Source organism: Myxocyprinus asiaticus, chromosome 23, assembly GCF_019703515.2.
Source record: "Myxocyprinus asiaticus isolate MX2 ecotype Aquarium Trade chromosome 23, UBuf_Myxa_2, whole genome shotgun sequence".
Classification (NCBI taxonomy): domain Eukaryota; kingdom Metazoa; phylum Chordata; class Actinopteri; order Cypriniformes; family Catostomidae; genus Myxocyprinus; species Myxocyprinus asiaticus.
This window is the reverse complement of record NC_059366.1, coordinates 30,795,765-30,818,036: the sequence shown is the minus strand read 5'-3', so window position 1 is coordinate 30,818,036 and position 22,272 is coordinate 30,795,765. Positions and strand designations below refer to the sequence as shown.

Here is a 22,272-nt window from a genome sequence, read left to right as displayed (position 1 = left end):
GGAAGCTGATTGAGACGTACCCAGTGATAGTTGCTGTTTAAACAAGGTTTAACAAGGATAATGTTGATTAGAATTATTCATGTAAGCTCTAATGCGATATTTGTACAAAGAATGTTGAAGAGTTGTGTTTTGAACACTTAGTTTTCAGTTTCTTTAAATAGATTCTTACTTTTCTCTTTAGCTAGTAACTGCATGAAGATCTGCATCCAGAACATGCAGAAGATCAGTGAGCAGGTCCCAGGGCATGTTCTAGCTGAGGTGGTTGTGAGTGTATTCAGCTTCGTAAAGGACTCTTATTCAATGAACCCTGCTCTTTTTGAGGAGTTTGAGAACAACGATGGCTACGGCATCCTTCAGGCCGTCTTATCACGGTAAGTTTGAAATCATTAAAGGTGATGCATACCAGCCTTTTCCAGCCAACAGTAATATGCATAAACAAGTAAACATTCATAGGTTGATTTCCCCAAAAGGGGTGAACACTGACTCAGTGACTATTGAAACATTGCTGTGTTAGCTTGAGCAAACCAGCCTGATGTGGCAACATAAGCTCAACCAATGTCATGACACTTTGTGAATTTGGGATGGGACTATATGCTAGTCCGACCAATGGAAGATGTGGGAGTTATGGAAACCTGTCATTATTTGTGCAATTATTTTTGGTAACAATTCCTAAATATCACTCACATCGAAGGCATACATTTCACACTATTGAAGCCTGGATGTCTCCGATGAATTTCTAAAAATGCATTTGCTTAACAAATACCTAATGAATTCTTAGGGACTTTTCGTTACTTGCATCTGTCCGTCTGTCTGTCATTGTCTGCAAGTTTCTTTGAATGCTGGAAAATTTAATAATTAAAGAGGTTGTAATGAGATCAGTGGTAAATTGAGCTCAATCATATTAGCGATCATGCCAGCTCTCTTTAACTTGCTGTGTGTCTGCACCTCACAGCAAGGGCCACTGGAGGACAAGTCTTCCCCATCGAACTCTGTTACCTAACTTTCTGTTATCTAGCTTAGACTTCTCTATAGGGATTTTTAATACATTAGTATTAACTTCTGTTTCAGATTTGTTTGAGGTTATCAAAAATGTACACACGTGCCACACCGGACTAAAATAATTACATATTTTTGTGCTTTTTCAGCTGTGAGGAGGAAGTAACAGAGGAGCACTTCCTTGCCGTCCAAGACCTTCTAGACCTTATTGCGTCATTCACCCTTTTTGGCAAGGCTGAGTTGAAGGTGGCCATATGTGTGAACAACCCTCAACCCCCAAGCTTCAGGTTTGACCCTGCCCTGACAAAAGGTAAACCGCCATGACAGACAGTGTGTGCCATGCTGCATCTTTGCTCAGCCACCTCATGGTAATGCCACAGAAAAGGCAATTATGTCCAAGATGATGAAGTGTAGCCCTCCTCACTAACTCACTTAAGCCATGCTGCATCAATTCTCCTAATCCATACAGCAATCCTCCATTCATCACCACAAAAGCACCTCATTCCTGAGAGAGAGAAACAGCCCTTTGTTTTAGCTATATTTTATTTGGTATTGATGTGATTTTAATTATGGGTGAAATTCAATCCTGTTACAGTACCCTCTGCAGCTATATTTATTTATTATATAAATTAGTGCACTTTTGTCCAAAGGGCCGATCACTCTCTTAATCTTTTGACATTTGAATGTTGATATATATGTAAATGTGGTTTATTTTATTTCATGCATGCCATAAAACGCAGTTTCAGTCAGTAAAACTGAGAATTACTCAATATGAATGCAGATCTTTCATTGGCATGGGCCATTTGTAGTTTATAATGTTATTGCTTTCTCACAAGAGATGTTCTTTTAGGAATAAACTTAAAAATGTATAATGAAATTCAATCTACTAGTCTATGTAATGTTTACTTCAATAGAAGATTACAGGTATCCTGCTCATTCCTCAAAAATAATGCAAGTGTTTTTTTGTTCTTTCCATTCTTGTTCATTTGGTGTCAAAATCAAATTTTTTTGTTTTGTTTGCTTTGTTTTTTAGAAGTGATTTAATTTAGGTGTTGTTTCCTCTTCAGTTTCTGAGTAGTTTGTGTCTTGCTAACTTCTCTAACATGTGCCTGATTTACACATCCAGGCTCACTAGTGAAAAACCTCACAGCCTTTAAAATCATCCAGTCCTCCTTCCTGCGTTCGAGTAACACCGTGATCTGCAGCCAAATCCTGCATACCATCCAGATGATCTGGTCATGGGAAAAGGCAAACTTCTTCCTGCTGGAGTGGACCCTGCAGTCTCTGGCTCAGCTGGCTGAGTGTGTGTGGCAGAAATCTCCACCTGTTCACCTCATTTTCTTTGAACTGCTTGAGACCATCGTCTTCCAGCTCTCCTATATCCCACACGAGACCCTCAGGAAGGTGCAGGCAGTGTTGAAACAAGGCTGTTCGGAGGCCTTCAGCGTGGCTGCTCTGGACTGCTTCTACAGACTCATCATGAACAGCGAGTTGCTGTCTGAAGTCCTGAGTGATGGAGGACTGATGAATCAACTGTTGTTTGAGCTTAAAAGAAGGGCTAAGATCATCAGAAAGGCTGGTGTTGCTGGTGAGTACTTTGGGGTTTAGCCTTTACTAAGAAAGGTAACAAGAATGATTGGAATGCGGATGTCTAATCCTGATCTGAGATCTCATTTCTTGATAGTAAATGAGTATGAGGAGAAGGCAGATGACTACGAGATGAAGTTGACCACCAACATTCTAAATGTAGTGGCAGCATTGGCCTTGCAGTCTGTCAGAAACACTGGTTGGTTGCATTAGTTTTCACCATAATAAATCATCTACAGTAGCCACAAAAAGAATTTGGACACTTTTAAAATGTCATGCCACATTTAAAAAAAAGTATGAATTTCATTGCATAAAATATCAAACCAAGTGGCATTTGCAAATAACCTTTTATCAAAACTATCTTCACTTTTCTTAGCCATTTTCTGCAATTCATTTAAATCAAGTGGTCCAGCGTTTGATAACCAGAAAGTGTCCAAATACCTTTTTTCTTAATTTTGAACACTATACACCGAACAGAAGTTTATCTCAAGTGTGCTTGTGCTATAAAGTTTATATTTCATTTATAATTTGTTATTTAATGCACTAAATTCATGCACTGTGTCTTAAGTGTTGCTAAATGCTTTTTTCACCACTGCATGTAGTATTTCTATTTAATTTAATAAAAATCATGTCATTTGTGGTATTCTGATTAGTTTGAACACACATGCCATTTGAAATAAGGAGTTTAAACTTTGAAACTACAGTACATGTGGGAACTGTTTAGCTATCTGATTGGTCTTTTGGTTTTAAAGTGTTCATCAGGGACTTGGGGATGATTCCCTATGTGAAGATCTTCCTGGATGTTGAGCAGTTCCGCAGTCCCACTCTATGTATCCTGGAGCAGCTGTCTGAGGTGAACCCGGAGGAATACATGAGCACGGCCATCGGAGCTCTCTGCTCCTCCACTGAGAGTGAACTCACACTCAAACTCGACCTACTAAAGGTACATAAATTCTGTTGCTTCATCTGATTGTTTTTGCTTTCATATTAATCTGTTTAATAGGGCTTGCACTTAAACTAGTCTCTGTGTTCAGGTGTCTAGTACCTGTCTGTATATTCAACTTCTAGTCCTAATTCTAACAAATTATAATATGTTTAAAGCATAATGAGCCAGTGAATTTATTATATCAGCTTTTGGGAGCCTGATTGCATTATAGCCAAATTCAGATTGATTTGCTAATATACACCTAGCTGTTAACTCAAGCCTTATTCGATTAAGCCTGCAGCCTTGTGGTGCTACACACAGAAAATTATGAACAATATCAAATCAGAGAATGTGAGAGAAATCTAATTATGCATAACTACATTAGTCAGTTACTGTACATGTCCATTTTTTAGATTCAAGCATAGGAATACTAACCTGCAGACCATTAAAGTATAACTGGGTTAAGACTGCTGGCAATTGGATTTCACCCCGATGTGTCAAAGCCATTTGTATTACTTCTATTGATCATAATAAGGTTTGGGCTTCATCTTATGACACATTAGCTCTTTGATGTTTTAGCATGGTAGATTGAATAAGGGTTAATCCATTTTATGCCAGAATCATTCGAAACCAGAGACCCTTCCCTGCATAATTTCTGAACAGAAAAAACGGACAAACGGAATTGCGAAAATTACTGTTGTCAAACATGTTTCTGGTCACCAAACAGATAGTTCCGCCCTAATCTGATACCATTGGTTGAGCTGATGTTGCGATATCTGGCTTGTCAGGATGCTCAAGCAGAGCAATGTTTTGATAGCACCACAAGGTTAAAGTATTATACAATACAATACAATTTTATTTTTTATAGCACACTTAAAAACAACTTCAGTTGACCAAAGTGCTTTCCAGAATAATAAAATTAAAAGAAAGCCCAAAACAAAAACAAAACATACAGTATAAGACATAAAATAACATGAAATCAAAAGCATAAAACATTCAGAAGACTCATCAACACCATTGTCATTGCTTTGCTTCAAAAGCCAAATTTAAAAAATAGGTTTTAAGATGCGGTTTAAAAGTCACTATAGTTGGTGAGGATCTAGTTAAAGGAAGCCAGTTCCAAAGTTTGGGAGCAATGACAAGAGAAGGCACGATCACCTTTAGATTTCATTTGCAATCAGGGGACAGACAGTAGCAATTGACTGGAAGACCTCAGAGGTCTGGAAGTCTGATGGGGACAGATAAGATACACAATGTATTGTGGAGCTGAGCCATGCAAAGCCTTGAAAACAAATAACAACACCTTAAACTCAATTCTATATTGAACTGGTAACCAGTGAAGAGACAGCAGCACTGGTGTAATATGTTCCCTCTTTTTAGTACGTGTCAGAAGCCTTCCAGCTGCATTCTGTACTAGTTGCAGGCAGGAAAGATGGTACTGTGAAATTCACATGAATAGGGAATTAGAGTAGACAAGGCGAGAGGATATAAAAGCATGAATCACTGTCTCCAGATCTTTAACAGATAAAATAGATTTCAGTTTAGAAATACCTCTCAGTTGAAAGAAGCTGCCTTTTACAACACTGTTTATTTGTTTATCAAATTTCAAGGCTAGGTCACAAAAATTACACAAGTCACCTTTAAGTATTAATTCCAGTCTTATTTAATCATCGACCTCATGCCTGTGTCTGAATCACAGTAATGCTGATATTCAGCACAATAGCACTTTTGCTTTTGTAATATTGCTTTTATAAAACATACTAAATGTCAGCACTCTTGGAGCATTGATTGTCCAATCAGATTATATTACCGTAGCTAACGGTTGTATAATAATTATTACATAAAGGAGTAGTATTGGATATGCCTTAGTGTCTGAACTGTTTGTAATAATCCTTTGCATCTTGCCTTTACTCAGTCTATTATGAAAGTTCTGGAGAACCCAAACAGCTGGAACGCCTTCCGTACTGCTGGCGGCTTTAACGGCCTGCTTTCCATTGTGGTGGACATGGAAGGATCCCTGCTGCAGCAGCCGGTGGGGGTGTGGGCATCGCTTTGCCGCCAGAGCCTTGTGGAGCTCCTCCTACTCACCCTACACACCATTGCCCTGGCTGTGCATGTGCACCCAGTCAACAGCCACTTTTTCCACACCTCCGGTGTTTGCGAGAAGCTGGATGAGGCCCTGCATAAGCTGGGCTGTTTCCAGGGAGGCGTGCCCTTGGAAACAGACAAAGACAGCTCACTTTGCAGGAGTTTCCAACAGTTTGTGGAAATGGTGGAGAGACCAGAACCCCAGTTGCCGCCACCTTTAGGTGACTGTGTTAAGCTTCTGGGTTTCCTAGAACAGTTTGCTACCGGTTTGAGCTTGGCTGCAGACCCATGTGCAGGCATACAGGATAGAACTGAGGCTGGTGAGAGTCAGACCGCAGTCTCAGGTCAGAGGGCAGGGGAGCCGTCCGATGCCGATGAGACTCTGAGGCACACCAGGGGCAGTGTCTCGGTATCAACAGAGTCTGGGAGGTATCTATCCATCCATCCATCCATCCATCCATCACTTTTTTCCATCCATCCATTCATCAATCACTCTTTTCAATCTATCACTCTTTTCTACCTATCACTCTTTTCTACCCATCCATCTGTCTGTCTGTCCATCCATCCATCCATCCATCACTCTATCTATCACTCTTTTCCTTCCATCCATCCATCCATCTATCCTTAAATGTAATATTTCTTATTCAGGGTTTATTGTGACCTCACCATTCTTCATCCTGGAGCTATTAAACTCATCATGACTCTCCTGCCAAGTATTTACTGTCCCAGTGACCCTCATGTAAGTAAAGCCACATTTACATTCACCTCTTTGGGTTTTTTTTGTATTTGGTGTGTAAAAAAGAAAAGTGAACTGTTGCCATGTTAGATTTACTCAAAAGAACAAGCAAATAGTGAAGGCGTGTTCACTTTATGTAAGGGATAATCCACGGCTAGTTGTGCGTTAAACGAAGCACTTTGCCGGCGTGAAGCACTTTGCCTCAGCGAAGTGCATTTAAATCGTTTAATGCACATCTAGCCGTGGATTATCCTGCTTATACCATGGTCACTTGCCAGAATTGATTAGTTACAGCTGTCATACATTTTTTGCAGTGCAAATTTTGACTGGAAGAACAAAAAATAACGGTTAACTTTATCTAATGATGGTTAGATCTACAGCTCTACCTTTTCAGACACAGAGAAAAAGTAGTGTGACCACACACTTGGTCAAAACTGTGAATCTAAATGCACAATCCAGAAATAATAATATCGACAGAACGTAGAGGGGTTGGCACTCCAGAGAAAATGAATGATTTAATTTTTATTCATTGTCATTTTCACATGAATGTGGAAAAAACGATTTTGACCTCTGAGACATCAGTATGGTATCCGTCAAGGCTGCACTATTGACTGATTTAAGAATGAAATTGCAATTTATCCTTGAATGGTAGCGCTTCACTGAAAAATGCTGTGTGCATTTTGTAAACAAACAGTGCTTCTCCTTCAGCGTTTGAGTCAGAGATTTGTGAGCAAATAACATACACAACACATTACAGTTTAAATGGACTTGCATCGCCTTGCCGGACAGTGAAAGACACATTTAATAGGTCCCGATTTCCTTCTCTCGCCCTCCGTGCAAAACAAGCTGAATTCCATTATATTAGCAATGCTGATGAAAGTGGTTAGGAAATGTTTTCAATTGCTATAGCTCACTCTGCTTGCTCTGTAATGTTATGTTGCTAGGGTCACAAACAGCGTATTCATATCGAACGGTGATTAAAACTGACCGGAACTACCTGCGCATTCAACGGCTTGAACCGCACGCATTCCAGCCAATCAGAATCGATTATTCGAACAGACCATGGTATAAAATGTAGTTAACATGCTAATCTAGCAAACTATATGCCAAGCTAAACACATCTCTTTATATGCATACAGTATATTACAGTAATGTCAGAACCTTCTTTCATGTAGTTGTCTAAAGAGCTGCAGTTGGCTGTGGCTTATCATGTGCAGTCTCTGGTGAAGTCAGAGAGAAACAGGCAGATCATGTGTGAGTTTGGTCTGCTGTCCACACTGCTAACACACTGCAAACACATTCTCATCGACAATTCCCATTCACTACACCTGCCCATAGTTCGGATCCTAGAGAAACTCGCCTCTCAGTCCATGGATCACAAGTGCCTAAGGTGGGCATGCGTTTGCAGTTAACATCCTCATGTGTTATTTATGACAAAACGTTTTTTGTTGTTGTTTTTTTCTATGCCATTACCATAGTGTGCTTTTCCTCAGGCAGTTCCTGTGTCTTGGGGATCCTCTGATGTGTAGTGGAGAAAACCAGCTTCCTGTCTCATGTGAAGAGGCCAGTGGCACAAGTAGAGTTCCCCCTTGTCCTTACAGTGTTCCTTTTTCGTTTACTTCCCGTTTCCAGAAAGATATTTGATAATTTGTAACATATTGATTGAAGTAGGATATCTATTAGATCTTTAATGTGTTCTGTTATCTATTGCACAGACCAGACAAAAGATTCCGAAGAGGATGTCAGGAAATCCTCTAAAAAGCAAATGAAAAGAAGTTTTAGTCTATTGAAAACATCTTCAGGCAGTGGAACAGTAGTTCCTCTTCACAGAATAATAAGCCTTGTATCCATCACATCGCCACGAAGCTTTCAGCCACACAAAGTCTCTGTTTCCCCTTCTTTTGTGGAGTTTGACATGACAGACAGTGGCTTTGGGTAAGTATTTGGAGATGCCCACTGAAATTAATCACGGATGGTTTTAAGCTAAGACAACAGAGATTTGTGTCCTTTTCAAGGTTTTATGTAAAAAAAATAAAATAAAATTGAGTCATTACTCACAGTAGAACAAGGGATTAAGTTTTCATACTCATACATAAATACAGTCTTATTTACACAGTATTATTTATTTTACTAAATTCTGTCGAACTATTCTGTCCCCACAGGTGTCTGATTTTGCCATCCCTTGCTACAGTGAAAGGTGTCAGTGCAGACTTCATCTCCACTGGAGGCTTGGGCACTGGTAAGAACACACTGGTGGCCAAAAGTTTGGAATAATGTACAGATTTTGCTCTTATGGAAAGATATTGGTACTTTTATTCACCAAAGTGGCATTCAACTCATCACAATGTATAGTCAGGACATTGATGACTTGAAAAATTACTATTACAATTTGAAAAAAACAATTCTGAACTTTTTAAACTACTTCAAAGAGTTCTCATAAAAAAATCCTCCACGTGCAGCAATGACAGCTTTGCAGATCCTCGATATTCTAGCGGTCAGTTTGTCCAGATACTCAGGTGACATTTCACCCCACGCTTCCTGTAGCACTTGCCATAGATGTGGCTGTCTTGTCGGGCAATTCTCACACACCTTACAGTCTAGCTGATCCCACAAAAGCTCAATGGGGTTAAGATCCATAACACACTTTTCCAATTATCTGTTGTCCAATGTCTGTGTTTCTTTGCCCACCCTAACCTTTTCTTTTTGTTTTTCTGTTTCAAAAGTGGCTTTTTCTTTTCAATTCTTCCCAAAAGGCCTTCTTTTTACTGTTGTACATGAAACTGGTGTTTAGCGGGTAGAATTCAATGAAGCTGTCAGCTGAGGACATGTGAGCCGTCTATTTCTCAAACTAGAGACTCTGATGTACTTATCCTCTTGTTTAGTTGTACATCTGGGCTTCCACATCTCTTTCTGTCCTTGTTAGAGCCAGTTGTCCTTTGTCTTTGAAGACTGTAGTGTACACCTTTGTATGAAATCTTCAGTTTTTTTGCAATTTCAAGCATTGTATAGCCTTCCTTAAAACAATGATTGACTGACAAGTTTCTAGAGAAAGCTTTTTCTTTTTTGCCATTTTGACCTAATATTGAGACATGCCAGCCTATTGCATACTGTGGACAATGTTAAGCTTCATTTAACGAACTAAATAGCTTTCAACTGTGTTTGATATAATGGCAAGTGATTTTCTAGTACCAAATTAGCAATTTAGCATGATTACTCAAGGATAAGGTGTTGGAGTGATGGCTGCTGGAAATGGGGCCAGCCTAAATTTGATCAAAATTAAAAATGACTTTTTTCAAATACTTATGGTGCTGTTTTTTACATCAGTAATGTCCTGACTATACTTTGTGATCAGTTGAATGTCACTTTGGTGAAATAAAGTACCAATTTCCTTCTGAAACAGCAAAATCTGTACATTATTCCAAACTTTTTGCCCCCAGTGTACATATTGAGGATTGTTACATAAAAGTAATCTTGGATTTAAATAAAAACACCACCTCAGGAAATCACCTAATACATAAAATGCTAAAACTGGTTTGCCATGAAAATTCTAATTCAATAAAAAGGCCATTCCAAATGGATTAATTTGATTCAGAAAGGACCCATTCGCCAGAAGATTTCATAATATACAGAAAGCACATTGCAGGTCTTGTTCTTTTATATCTTTTTTTATCTCCATAGGCTGCAGAGGCTTCCCTCCATCAGCTGGCCTGTCTTTCTCCTGCTGGTTCATGATCTGTAGGTTCAGCTCGTCCTTTGACTCTCACCCTGTGCGTCTGTTCACAGTTGTACGCCACATGTCTCGTGCTGAGCAGCAGTTCAGCTGCCTGTCTGTTAGTATTTCTGACGGTTGCTTGGTGATCTCCACTGAGGAGGAAACTTATCAATTCCTAGGTGAAAATGGATACTACATTGCAGTAAACGTTATAGATGCTCTGATATATATTGTTGCCACTATGTAAGGAAACAGACCCCTTTAGATTAACAGTGATTGCGTTTAAAGTTTGATTTGCACATTTGGACTAGTTTGGGATGTGTCATTTCTTAATTTGTTTATTGTGCTCGACAGACATGATGGAGCCTGAGGTGCTGACCCCCAGTACGCTGCCAGCCTCAGTGCGGTTTAAATGTTCCAAACAGCTAATACCTGGCCAATGGCACCATCTTTGTCTAGTTATGGCCAAAGGAATCAAGAAGAGCTGTCTAGTCACTGCATATTTAAATGGAACAGCAGCTGGAACGGCAAAGGTTGGCAAGCAAAATATTGTTATTTCTTAAAGGCATAGTTCATCCAAAAATGTAAATACTGTATGGCTTCAGAAGACATGGAATATGATGCACATGTTGTATGGATACTTTTATGGTGCTTTTTTATTTTTTCATTTTTGGAAACATGGTTACTATGAACTGTCATTGAATTGAAAAGGCCTTTTTTGGGGGTGAACTGTTCCTTTAAAGGGATAGTCCACCTAAAATTTTAAATTCTCTCATGATTTACTCACTCTCATACCATTCCAGATGTGGATGACTTTCTGTTTTCTGCAGAACACAAATAAAGATTTGTAAAGAATATTTCAGCTCCGTAGGACCATACAATGCAAGTAAATGGGTGCCAAATATTTGAAGCTCCAAAAATCACATAAGTCAGCATAAAAGTATTCCTTAAGACTCCAGTAGTTAAATTAGTGTCTTCAGAAGTGATATGATAGGTGTGGGTGATAAAAAGATCAATATTTAAGTCCTTTTTTATTATAAATTTTCTTTCCTGCCCAGTAGTGGGCAGTATGCACAAAGAATGTGAATCACCAAAAACAGGAGAAGCAGAAAGTGAAAATGAAGGAAAAAGGACTTAAATATTGATCAGTTTCTCACCCACACATGGATTTCACCAGCGGAGTTGTCTGGAGTACTTTTATGTTGCCTTATGTGGATTTTGGAGCTTCAAAATTTTGGCACCCATTCACTTGCATTGTATGGAACTACAGAGCTGATGAGAGAATTTTCATTTTTGGGTGAACTAACCCTTTAATGCATTAATTATATGACATAAATATTAGGAAGCATTAACTCTCAAAATCTTGCTCTCTTTGTAGATCAAGTATATTCAGCCATTTCCCGGTCAGTGCATCTCAATGGATCCCTCTGCAGTCATTGATATATATGGGATTATTGGCACTCCATCTCTATGGAAACAGCATGCTGCTCTGGTCTGGCGAGTTGGTCCTACGTACTTATTTGAGGAAGTGTTGAGTTCCAATCAGGTGGAGATCATTTATGGGCAGGGCACCAAATACATTGGCAATTTCCTTGCTCTTAACTTCCTTGGTGAGAAAGTTTGTTTCTTGTATGAAAATGCAACAGTTTTTAATTTGGTAGATATCTGTTTTTTATGTGTTACATGTGTTTTATTAGGAGGCGAGACAGAAGATGAGAGGTCGCAAATTAGGATTGTGTCCCCAGAGAGGATTTCCTTTGCCATAAACACAGTTGTATCCACCATCACTACGGTAGCAGATATTAGAGACCAGTACAATGAAGTGGACAGTCGTCTTATAGCTAAAGAGGTGCCAGTTAATATTTTGTTTTAGATGATTTACTTTAAAGGTGCACTCAGTAATTTTTGGTTTATGTTGCGCTGGCCTGAATGGCCGTTCGAAGGGTTTTGAAACCTATGGGCAGCATTACGCAAAAGTTTTTGGTTACCAATGCCATTATAGAAATGTGCTAAAATTGAAGGTCAGCCATGATTAATTTATTCCATTAAACGAAAGTGACCAATAACAGGGGAGTTTTATTAGGGGCTGTTCACACCGAATGTGTTTTTTCATCCCTCTGCTCTGTTTTCAATTGTTTATCAGTGTCTCACGCAGGTCTGAACAGCCCCTTAGGCTACTGATATGGTTTGGATTTATGTTAGTGTCCATGATTTTAAAACATTTTTTATGTACTTTTCATTTCTTTGTTCAACTTTTTAATAAGGGTGGAAAATGCTGACTGGACCTTTAATTATTGTCCTCTTATTTCACTAATGGATTGGATTATCTTGATTTATACATCTACTATTTTGTTTGCAGATGGGGATTACATCACGTGATAACTGCACTCCTGTCCTCCTGGCCCACAATCTCTGTCAGCACCTCAGTGGAACTGCTCGGACAATTGGGGCAGCCCTTGTTGGTTGTTTTGGTAAAAAGCACAAGTCCACTAGCTTCTGTTCTCAGTTGTGCAGCCTTGCAGAGTGTTCATTGCGAGACACAGCAGTACCTGTACCTGTACACCATTTCTAGTGTAACTGGCTGATTTCAAACCTTGATTTCCAGGAGTAAGGACGTTCAGGCCATACAGTGCTGGTAGCAGTTTTCAGTATATTGGTGGACCTGCAGCCATTCTGAGCTTAGTGGCGATGGCCTCAGATGATGGATCCTTGTATGCTGCTGTCAAAGTTCTGCTCTCAGTTTTAGAGACAAATCCTGTGATGGAGAAGGAGATGAAACGGACCAATGGTTATAAGGTAGCACTGTCAAATACACTTAAAGGGACAGTTCAAAATAAAATAAATTCTGTCATAATTTACTCACCCTCATGCCTTTTGAAACCTGACTTACATTCTTCCATGGAACAAGGAAAGGAGTTATTTATAGCAGAATGTCCAAGCTGCTATTTTTCAAGCAATTGAATGGTGACCACAGCTGTCAAGCAAGATTTTAATAATGACATTAATTTCAATCTGTTCTTCACATAAATCTATTGACGTATAGTTTTACAGTACTTTGATAGTTTGGATATGCTGCTAAACTTCTCCTTTGGTGTTCCACAGAAAAAAGAAAGTCATACAGGTTTGGAACAACACAGGTGAGAAAATTATGACAGAATTTTCATTTTTGGGTGAACTATCCCTTTACAGTAAGTATTGATTGCAGTTCATAAAATCCAAGCTGTAGGTTTGACTTGTTTTTGTTGTCAGCTCTTGTCCTTCCTGCTGAAGATGAAGTCTCAGCTGATCAGCAGCAGAATTTTCCAGCTTATTCTGGCCATAGTGGGCACAGCAGAGATGGGGAGTGCCACTGTTCACATCCCTAACATCAGTGCCTTCCAGGACATCCTCTGTGACTTTGAAGTAAGTTGTAGTTTGGTGTGGGATGTTTTTGTCATACTATGATATTATCTGCCATATCATGTGGCAAATATTTTTGAATTACACTACCAATCAAAAGTTTGAAAACACAAACTGTTTTTTTAATTGATTGGCTCCTACTGTACCTTATGTACACACAAATTGAAGTATGGGAATTGAGGTAGAGAGACAAACATTTTTTTATCAAAACTATGTTATATTTGATTTTGTTAGCTGATTTTCCTTCACGCTCTGGTCTAATGCATTCATAAAAATTTTGTAAGATACATTTTTTTTTTTTTTTAGATGTGTTTTCTTTTAAAGAAATGCCACAATTAACAGTATGTTTGTCTACCAAACTTATTTCAAGCATATAAGCATAAGTCTTTAAAAAAAACGTTTTTTCTTTTTAAAATAATGAGAAACATAGAAACACGATGGTCCTAGTAATGTACCCGACATGGTCTTCTGGTGTTGTATCCCATCCGTCTCAAGGTTTGACATGTTGTGCATTCTGAGATGCTATTCTGCTCACTACAATTGTACAGAGTGGTTATCTGAGTTACCGTAGCCTTTCTTTTGGCTCGAACCAGTCTGGCCATTCTCCGTTGACCTTTCTCATCAACAAGACATTTCTGTCCACAGAACTGCTGATCACTGGATGTTTTTTGTTTTTGGCACTATTCTGAGAAAATTCTAGAGACTGTTGTGCATGAAAATTTCCAGGAGATCAGCAGTTACAGGAATACTCAAACTAGCCTGGCTGGCACCAAAAATCATGCCACGGTTGAAATCACTGGGATCACATATTTCTTCATTCTGATGGTTGATGTGAATATTAACTGAAGCTCCTGTCCCATATCTGCATGATTTTATGCATTGCATTGCACTGCTGCCACATGATTGGCTGATTAGATAATAACATGATTAAGTAGGTGTACAGGTGTTCCTAATAAAGTGCTCTGTAAGTGTAAATTCAGTCAAGTTTGTCGAGACTTTTGACTTCTATTGTACAAAGAATTACTATAGTTTAATTCTTATATTTTCACGAGTTTAAAATACAAAATGATTCTCATTCAGTTTGTTACAAATGCAATATTTAATGTACATTTGCTTAATTCATAACAACTTTCTTTCTACATTTCTTTGTAGGTGTGGCAGAATGCTCCAGAAAATCTCGACCTTTGTGTTTTAAATCATTTTGTTAATGTGCTGAAGTCATCAAGGTACGTTGCACAAATATGTCAAATAATTGTGATTTCACATTTAGGTTGCTGCATGAAGTGATTTGCAACATATGGCTCAGTTCCGCTTTTTCAAGCATAAACCATGCATAAACAATGTTTCCGGAAACATGTTTTAGTGCCAATTCTGTTTGTTGTAGATACTTGATTTTGGTGATCAAGATGATGATGAATCTCTCTGTGTATATTTAGTGGGAGCCAACAGAATGCTGAAGTCATGCACAGACTCAACATGATGAGCAAACTCTTTACACTACTGCATGATACCAGTGTGACCCAAAGGAAGGTGTTGGACATCTGTACCATCATCAGATCCCTCCTCGAGGAACATTTCAACACCACCGACATCAAGAGGCATGTTACCTTTTACAGGCTCATATGAGTTGAATCATTTGTTGCACAAATCTAAACATGAGGACAAAATTAATAACCCTAAGCCAGTTACGGCTTATATGACACATGTATGGTCAGGCAGCCAGTGTGGTCCCATGACTTTCTTTATTTTTAGAAATATAACTTGCCAAACCTTTTAAAGGGATCATATCATAAAGAATTAAATTGTCCTTGAACTTTTGAGATAAGAGTTCACTGAGTTCATTGTACAGTGAAAAAAGGCCATTGAAACTAAGTTGCAATCACAGCTCATTACCTACTTCTGCGACTTTCTAACATCAGACAAATAAATACATTTGAACATGTGACATGATCACATTTGCATGGAATGATATATTTTTTTTTATTATATCACCACTTTTAGACTCAGAATTAATAAATACAATTAAATCAGTGTTATTCACTTACACTTCTGTTTGTTCAATCAGGATTGGACTCTTCTTAGTTCACACTCTTTTACCTCCCAATTTGAATGAGAATGCCACTTTCACCGATTTGGATTTTGATGATCAATCACAAGGTACCATTATTCAATAAAATACCTTAAATTGCAATAGACATGAGCTTTATGATCATAAATATGTAAATGAAAGCAGCTCCGCTCCAAAATCATTATGTTTCCCTGAGGACTGTCATTTTGTGAAGCTGAAACCATTGATCTATGACTGATGCTCACTCCTTGTGTTTTCTTTAAACTCTTGCTGCTTTAGGCTGGAGTCAGACTCCTGGGAGATCAGTTTGGATCAGGAACCAGTTGCTCTCCATGCTGTCTTCTCTAATCATCTCAGGCCCTCCTCTGTTTAGCAAGTGAGTCAAGTTTGACAATGGAACAATGACAAGTCTTCTTCTCTTGTTTCCATGATCCCAGTCACACAAGTGCATTTATTCTGCTATGCTAATTTTTTTTTTTTTTTTTTTTTAATGGCAGAAAACAGGAAGAGGTGTTCTTTGCACTGGGGTCAGATTGGTTCCTCCTCTTCTTACAAGGCCACATCCACACCAGTACAGTGCTGCTGGTTCTCACACTACTCACTCACTTCCTGTCTAATCAGAACATCCTGGCCAATTTCAAGGAGGGTGTGTCACCAGGAACATTAGTGGAGACCATGGATATGCCTACCAGTGTAACAGGTATTAACAGACTGCAGATAAGGTTCATTATTACACAAATATAGAACAATCTATTAATGAAATTTCAAAAGTGTCCATCTACATTGTTGCTAAGTACAGCACCACAAAAATGTGGGAATCCCTGGGAATCTATCCCATGACCTAGCATTTTTACTCTACCAGTTGAGCTACAGAAACACAACAGATTTAAATGAATTGCCATCGAATCTCTTTTTGCATTGTGGATATGTTTCTATTGTCCCATTTTCCTCTAGATAATTTGAAGTCTCGCGCATGGTCTTTTGAGTGTTTGAGCTGTATTTGTCCGGGGTTTGAAGTCCTGCAGAAACTTCTTGTCAGCCATGTTCACCTGCCTTACATTTATGGACCACTTGCTGCACTGCTTTTAGGAAAGTCAGACTTCCAGATTCCTGCTGGTCAGGTAATAGCTACATTTTCCTAACTGATGTAAATGTTTATGCCATATTTTACATATTTTATATATACATACTACCGGTCAAAAGTTTTGAAACACTTACTCAATCTTTATTATAACTTTTTTTTTTTTTTTTCTCCACATTTTAGAATAATAGTAAAATCATCAAGACTATGGAATAACATAAATGGAACAATGGGAATTATGCTGTGACTAAACAAAATCCAAAATAAATCAAACTGTGTTATATTTTAGCATCTTCAAAGTAGTCACCCTTTGCCTAGAATTTGCAGACATGTACTCTTGACATTTTCTCAACCAACTTCTTGAGGTATCACCCTGGGATGATTTTTAAACAGTACTGAAGGAGTTCCCATCTATGTTGGGCACTAATTGGCTGCTTTTCTTTATTATTTGGTCCAAGTCATCAATTTCAAAAACTTTTTTTTTTTTTTAATTAAATTTTAGTTTTGTGATGAAATTAATATGGTGGCACAATAATATATATATATATATATATATATATATATATATATATAATATAATATATATATTTTATGATATATGATTTTATATATATATTATTTGATTTTTTTAAGATCATGAGAAACATTTCAGGCAAGTTTTGACCGGTTGTGTGTGTGTGTGTGTGTGTGTGTTGATTTGAATTTAAATTACCTTCTCCCCTCAATGTTTATAAAATGATGTTTGTCTTATTGGTTGCAGGTGGATGTTGACATGATACTTCAGAGTCTGATTGACAGATGTTGTGATGAAACTGATGGGGTTCAACTGTGTACAGATGCAGCTTGCGTCCTTTTAGAGTTAATCAGGGTTATCCTCACTAAGGTAAGTGTGTTTGTTGAATATGCTGCAATAATGCTCGGTCATGTTAAAAATCTGCTATGTTGAATTGGTCCTAAAGTGGAATCTGTTGCTGGATCCTCATTAACACTTTATATATGAAATGTGCTGCTAAATGTGCTGGAGTAAGATAATATAAAAAATGAAAAAAATTATATTTACTGAGGCAAATTCAGGTGTTATTCACTGGAAATCAATAGCAGGTGAAAACATAAATAAGGAATAGGGCCACCTCGTGTTCAAAATATACTGCATGTCTCAAAAGGATGTTCTGTACATGCAGTACTAAAATAAACAGACATATGCTGTATTCATACTGTTGTTGATTCAGTTTTATTTAACAGGTTAAATAATAATAAAAAAAATCAGTTCCTCTGCATTTTTATTTCCATGCACTACATTTTGGCAACCTGATTCATTCAACAATATCTGAGTTCTTTGGTTTACTTTTTAAACGAATATAGCCTATTTGTTGAAACATTCAAAATGACTACAACACTATTTACAGGATGTCATAAATGTATTTCTGTAATCTCAGAGGATGTCATCTTTGACACATTCTTTAGGTGATGGTTATGATGGTTACAATCAGTAATTGCAAAGAGGTTACATGTTACACTTACATGTAGCCTTAATCTGTCATCACAAGCATTGTGCAAGGCCAGTAAATCCAGCTTTCTTCAGGTTTTGTGTCATTCTTGTGTTTCTCAAAGCCTGTAACAGGAACTGCAGATGGCTGGGAAGTCCAGTACCCAGGTAGTGTGATGCAGTTCCTCTGCTTGGTGCACAGCCTGTTTCCTCAAGACCCCCTCTGGACCGCCCCTGACTTCCTCAGTTCGCTGGCCAGTGCTGTTTTCCCCTTTGAAACCCCTGAAGTGAGACTTTTGGGGACTGCACCTTACATTTTCTGTGCAACTTAAAAAATATACCCAAGAGACATTTTATTGTCCCAAAGGCATGTGACAGCAGAAGTTTACAGAAGTGATCTTATGCATCTCATCTTCTCATACAGAGCTCTGCAGGTGTTCAGGCTACCATGGAGAGCAGTGATGTGGGGGAGCCCCTCTTGTTCTGCCACTCCCACCCAGGCAGGAAGCAGGTGTGTGACTTCATCCGCATCCTCTTGATGGACAGCCTCATTAACATCTCTGCCAAAGATGGTCTACATCCTTTAATACAACTGCTAGAGGTGAGGCATTTCTCATAAATGTGAAAATGTAAAATATTGACATTTAATAAATCAAACTTTTTATATTTTCTGAAGTGAGTGGTGCTTGCCCATGCAGAACTCACCACCATGATGCTGGGGTGTTGTGGGTAGTTGCCAGGGTATTGCTGTGCGGTTGCTAGGGGTGTTCTCGGTGGTTTCCTTGGTGGATTGCTTCTTGGTGTTTAAGGCTAAAGACCAACCCCAAGTCTCCATGATATACTGATCCAAACTTTAATACTTAAAGCTCAAGTGTATAATTTCTGCCCCACCGAATGGAATTGCAAAAATAAGCTTTGTTTTGAAACCGCTTTCAGAATAAGCCCCCCATCAGCTGCTGATCAAACAAACAGATTGTCCTGCCCCAAACTCATGCCATTGGTTGAGTCGATGTTACAGTATTGTGTCGGGCTGGACAGGTCACTCAAAACAAAACTTTTTATAGTGCCACATAGACACAGTGTTTACAGTTTGCAAGAAAATTAACCCACAAATGGTTTACTTATAGTTGTCTCGTAAGTATTTTAACACCAAAAAAAGTTTAAATATAAGGGTTACTTTGTTCATACCCCTACCCCTAACATAATTATATGGAATATGACTAAGTGCATGTTTTCTTTAAATATTTTTTTGTAATGAAAGGTACTCATATTATGCTGTAGGATTCACATTTGAGCTGTTAAACATGTGATGCTGTGTATAGTATCTTTCCTCCATAAGGTGCCACTCTTTGCGCAGTTTTGATGGTACTGCGCAATGGAAGACAATCACAAGCTGTTGTTTTTATATACAACCTTGCCAATAGTGCATTTGTGGACTGTAGTAAAGATATTTTTATCTCAGCGTTGTTTATGTTAACATCGTGAAAGTTTTTTTTATTTTTTTTTTAATAAGTTTTCTCCAGATGGTGTTTGTCAAGAGCATAGGCAAAGCTTCCAGACTGAGCTTCTGGAGTTTATGATGGACATCATCCACATGACAGGACAGGAAGAGGGCCAGTCCACACATGTGGCCAGAGATGGTAAACTATATCACGCATCATATAAAGCTACACTACGTATCTTTGCAAAGCTCACATATATACAGGCTGGGTTCTACACCTGCAAATGATGGATGAACCTAGCCTGTATATTTATATCTGACGACCTCAGACTCATCTGTCAGAATTCAAAAGATTTGTTACATCATTAAATATTGTATATGCTCTTCTAAATTACACCTCTCACATAAAATCCTGTTAACTCAATGTCCCGCTAAATTCTCCCAAGATCCATCCATGTCCAAGCAGGAAGGAAAGGCTGCCATTTTGGTTGAGAATGTGGCATTCTTCAGTAAAAAGCTAGTGGAGAAACTCTATACGGGCATGTTTGTGGTTGATCCAGAAAACCTCCTGGTCTTCATAGCAGAACAGATTGCAGTGGTGAGTTTATGTTCTTATTTCAGTCATAGCATATTATTGTTTGAAGCCTATGGGTGAATGATGCATAATGCGTCCATGGACACATTTATAACATCAAGATTTTGGTAAAAAATGTTAAATGACGTAAGGGAAAATGTGTCTCTTCACCATTTTTAATCACCTTTTTGCCTTCACTAGTTCATTTTAAAAGGTCCTGCGACATGACATAAACGAGTTTTAGTACAGATGCAATATTAGTACAAAAGTACAAAGTCCATGTAGTCTCTCAAATAATATGAGGTCATAAAAGTTGCATGCATAATATTTATAAAAGAATCACCAAAATTCTATTTAAAATAGTTTTAGATGCAGTATTGCGTGTCACACTGCAGGAAATGTCAACTTTCCAAAATTATTTTATGTCAACTACCTGCAGACAAACCTGTGTCCATACTGTATTTTTGTATTGGCATCAGGCACTGGAGAGAGGTCAGAGTCACAGGGAGATGACGGTCAGTGTTCTTTATAAAAGCTTGAACCGAGCCCTGCTCTACTTCCTGTCCCGACCCAGACAGACTCCAGCCGAGCAGGAGCTCATTATTCAAACACTTCACGTGTTAGAGCAGCACTGGGATGTAATCATGGCGACATACAATGCTAATGTCCACTTCATCAGCTGTCTCATGCACTGCCTCCTCCTCATCCGCTCTGGCAGGTGGGTTTCATTGTTGGTGAGTTGCAAACTCGTGGTTTGCATGTGATCAGTATGTTAAGAAGAATGTTGTCACTGTCTTTCAGCTTTAGTGAGGGTTTTGGTTGTGAAATCCATAAAAAGCCTTCAAGAAACATCTGGAGGCACCTGTTCCCTCACAAGAACAGCCGAGTGATGTCACAGATCAATGTCTCAGATTCAGCAGAGGGTCAGTTTGCTTTTTTCTGCCAGACAGATACGTAAAATAAAGCATTATGCCACTTGAGGCCATGTGTTACATTGACTTGCCGTGACTTATTTCTTTTATAAATCAGTGGCAACACAATTATGATACAAGACAACAGTCTTCTATAAACCGGCATTTCAATTTAGTATCTGTAGAAACAATTCTTCTGCCTAACTGTAAGCTGTTTATGCTTGCCAAGCAATGTAACAACATGGCACATTACATTTTGATCAAAAGTAGAATGTATTGAATGTTGTTGTAATCCTTGTAGTGGAGTCAGAGCTGATGATGCTTGTGGAAAGCACCTGGAGGAAAGTGATGCAGGAGCGGAGACAGGCATTAGAGGAGGCCTATAAGATCGACTTGTCTGCTAAGCCGACTGGGAAAGAGGGCCAGGTTTCAATGGGTGATGTCAGCCCTCTGTGGGAGGAGATGGCAACAAAAGCCTGGCAGCTCTTTATAGGTCAGTCACTGCTACTTCTGAGATTACTGTCAGCCATCTTTTTTTTTAATCTTTTTGCTTTATTTGTATGGCTAACATATGAGAGGAGAATGTACATTAACTGTAGCCTATAGCACAATTTTGCCTGCTAATTTTGAGTGCAGCAAATGAATTTCTTGTGCACTACCAGTCTAAAGGTTATACACACCTACTCATTCTTTATTACTACTATTTTCCACATTCCACATTAATAGTAAAGTCATTAGAACTATGAAATAATACAAATGGAAGAATGGGAATTTTGTAGTGACCAAAACATGGAGTAAACAAATCAAATCTATATTATATTTTAGCTGCTTCTGAGTAGCCAACCTTTAGATAACAGCTCTCAACCAACTTCATGAGGTATCCACCTGGTATGCTTTTTAAAGGGTTAGTTCATCCAAAAATGAAACTTCTCTCATCATTTACTCACCCTCATGCCATCCCAGGTGTGTATGACTTTCTTTCTTCTGCTGAACACAATCGAAGATTTTTTAAGAAATATTTCTCAGCTCTTTAGGTTCATACAATGTAAGTGAATGGGTGCCAAAATTTTGAAGCCCCAAAATCCATATAAGGGCAAAAAAGTACTCTAGACGACTCTGGTGGTTAAATCCATATCTTCTGAAGCTATATGATAGGTGTGGGTGAGAAACAGATCAATATTTAAGTCCTGTTTTTACTATAAATTCTCCTCCCTGCTCAGTCAGTCTCCACTTCACTTTCACTTTCTCATTCTCCTTCTGTTTTTGGA

At 38.4% G+C, this 22,272-nt stretch overlaps 1 protein-coding gene across 5 annotated transcripts in view; it reads left to right on the top strand.

The window, feature by feature from the left end:
* LOC127413583 (WD repeat- and FYVE domain-containing protein 4-like) overlaps window positions 1-22,272 on the top strand; it is a 61,116-nt gene that overhangs the window by 9,289 nt on the left and 29,555 nt on the right. For all 5 annotated transcript variants that reach the window (XM_051650838.1, XM_051650836.1, XM_051650835.1 and 2 more), the window contains 32 exons: window positions 182-371; window positions 1,146-1,306; window positions 2,123-2,584; window positions 2,681-2,782; window positions 3,336-3,526; window positions 5,424-6,025; window positions 6,245-6,335; window positions 7,508-7,722; window positions 7,826-7,908; window positions 8,048-8,267; window positions 8,495-8,571; window positions 10,011-10,223; window positions 10,399-10,577; window positions 11,423-11,654; window positions 11,742-11,893; window positions 12,404-12,515; window positions 12,650-12,840; window positions 13,294-13,446; window positions 14,596-14,669; window positions 14,880-15,041; window positions 15,509-15,600; window positions 15,791-15,887; window positions 16,009-16,211; window positions 16,466-16,632; window positions 17,353-17,475; window positions 18,204-18,365; window positions 18,503-18,679; window positions 19,592-19,718; window positions 19,966-20,117; window positions 20,573-20,811; window positions 20,895-21,016; window positions 21,306-21,497. In XM_051650838.1, the coding sequence (XP_051506798.1) occupies window positions 182-371; window positions 1,146-1,306; window positions 2,123-2,584; window positions 2,681-2,782; window positions 3,336-3,526; window positions 5,424-6,025; window positions 6,245-6,335; window positions 7,508-7,722; window positions 7,826-7,908; window positions 8,048-8,267; window positions 8,495-8,571; window positions 10,011-10,223; window positions 10,399-10,577; window positions 11,423-11,654; window positions 11,742-11,893; window positions 12,404-12,515; window positions 12,650-12,840; window positions 13,294-13,446; window positions 14,596-14,669; window positions 14,880-15,041; window positions 15,509-15,600; window positions 15,791-15,887; window positions 16,009-16,211; window positions 16,466-16,632; window positions 17,353-17,475; window positions 18,204-18,365; window positions 18,503-18,679; window positions 19,592-19,718; window positions 19,966-20,117; window positions 20,573-20,811; window positions 20,895-21,016; window positions 21,306-21,497 (5,715 nt within the window). The remainder of the gene's footprint in view (window positions 1-181; window positions 372-1,145; window positions 1,307-2,122; window positions 2,585-2,680; window positions 2,783-3,335; window positions 3,527-5,423; window positions 6,026-6,244; window positions 6,336-7,507; window positions 7,723-7,825; window positions 7,909-8,047; window positions 8,268-8,494; window positions 8,572-10,010; window positions 10,224-10,398; window positions 10,578-11,422; window positions 11,655-11,741; window positions 11,894-12,403; window positions 12,516-12,649; window positions 12,841-13,293; window positions 13,447-14,595; window positions 14,670-14,879; window positions 15,042-15,508; window positions 15,601-15,790; window positions 15,888-16,008; window positions 16,212-16,465; window positions 16,633-17,352; window positions 17,476-18,203; window positions 18,366-18,502; window positions 18,680-19,591; window positions 19,719-19,965; window positions 20,118-20,572; window positions 20,812-20,894; window positions 21,017-21,305; window positions 21,498-22,272) is intronic.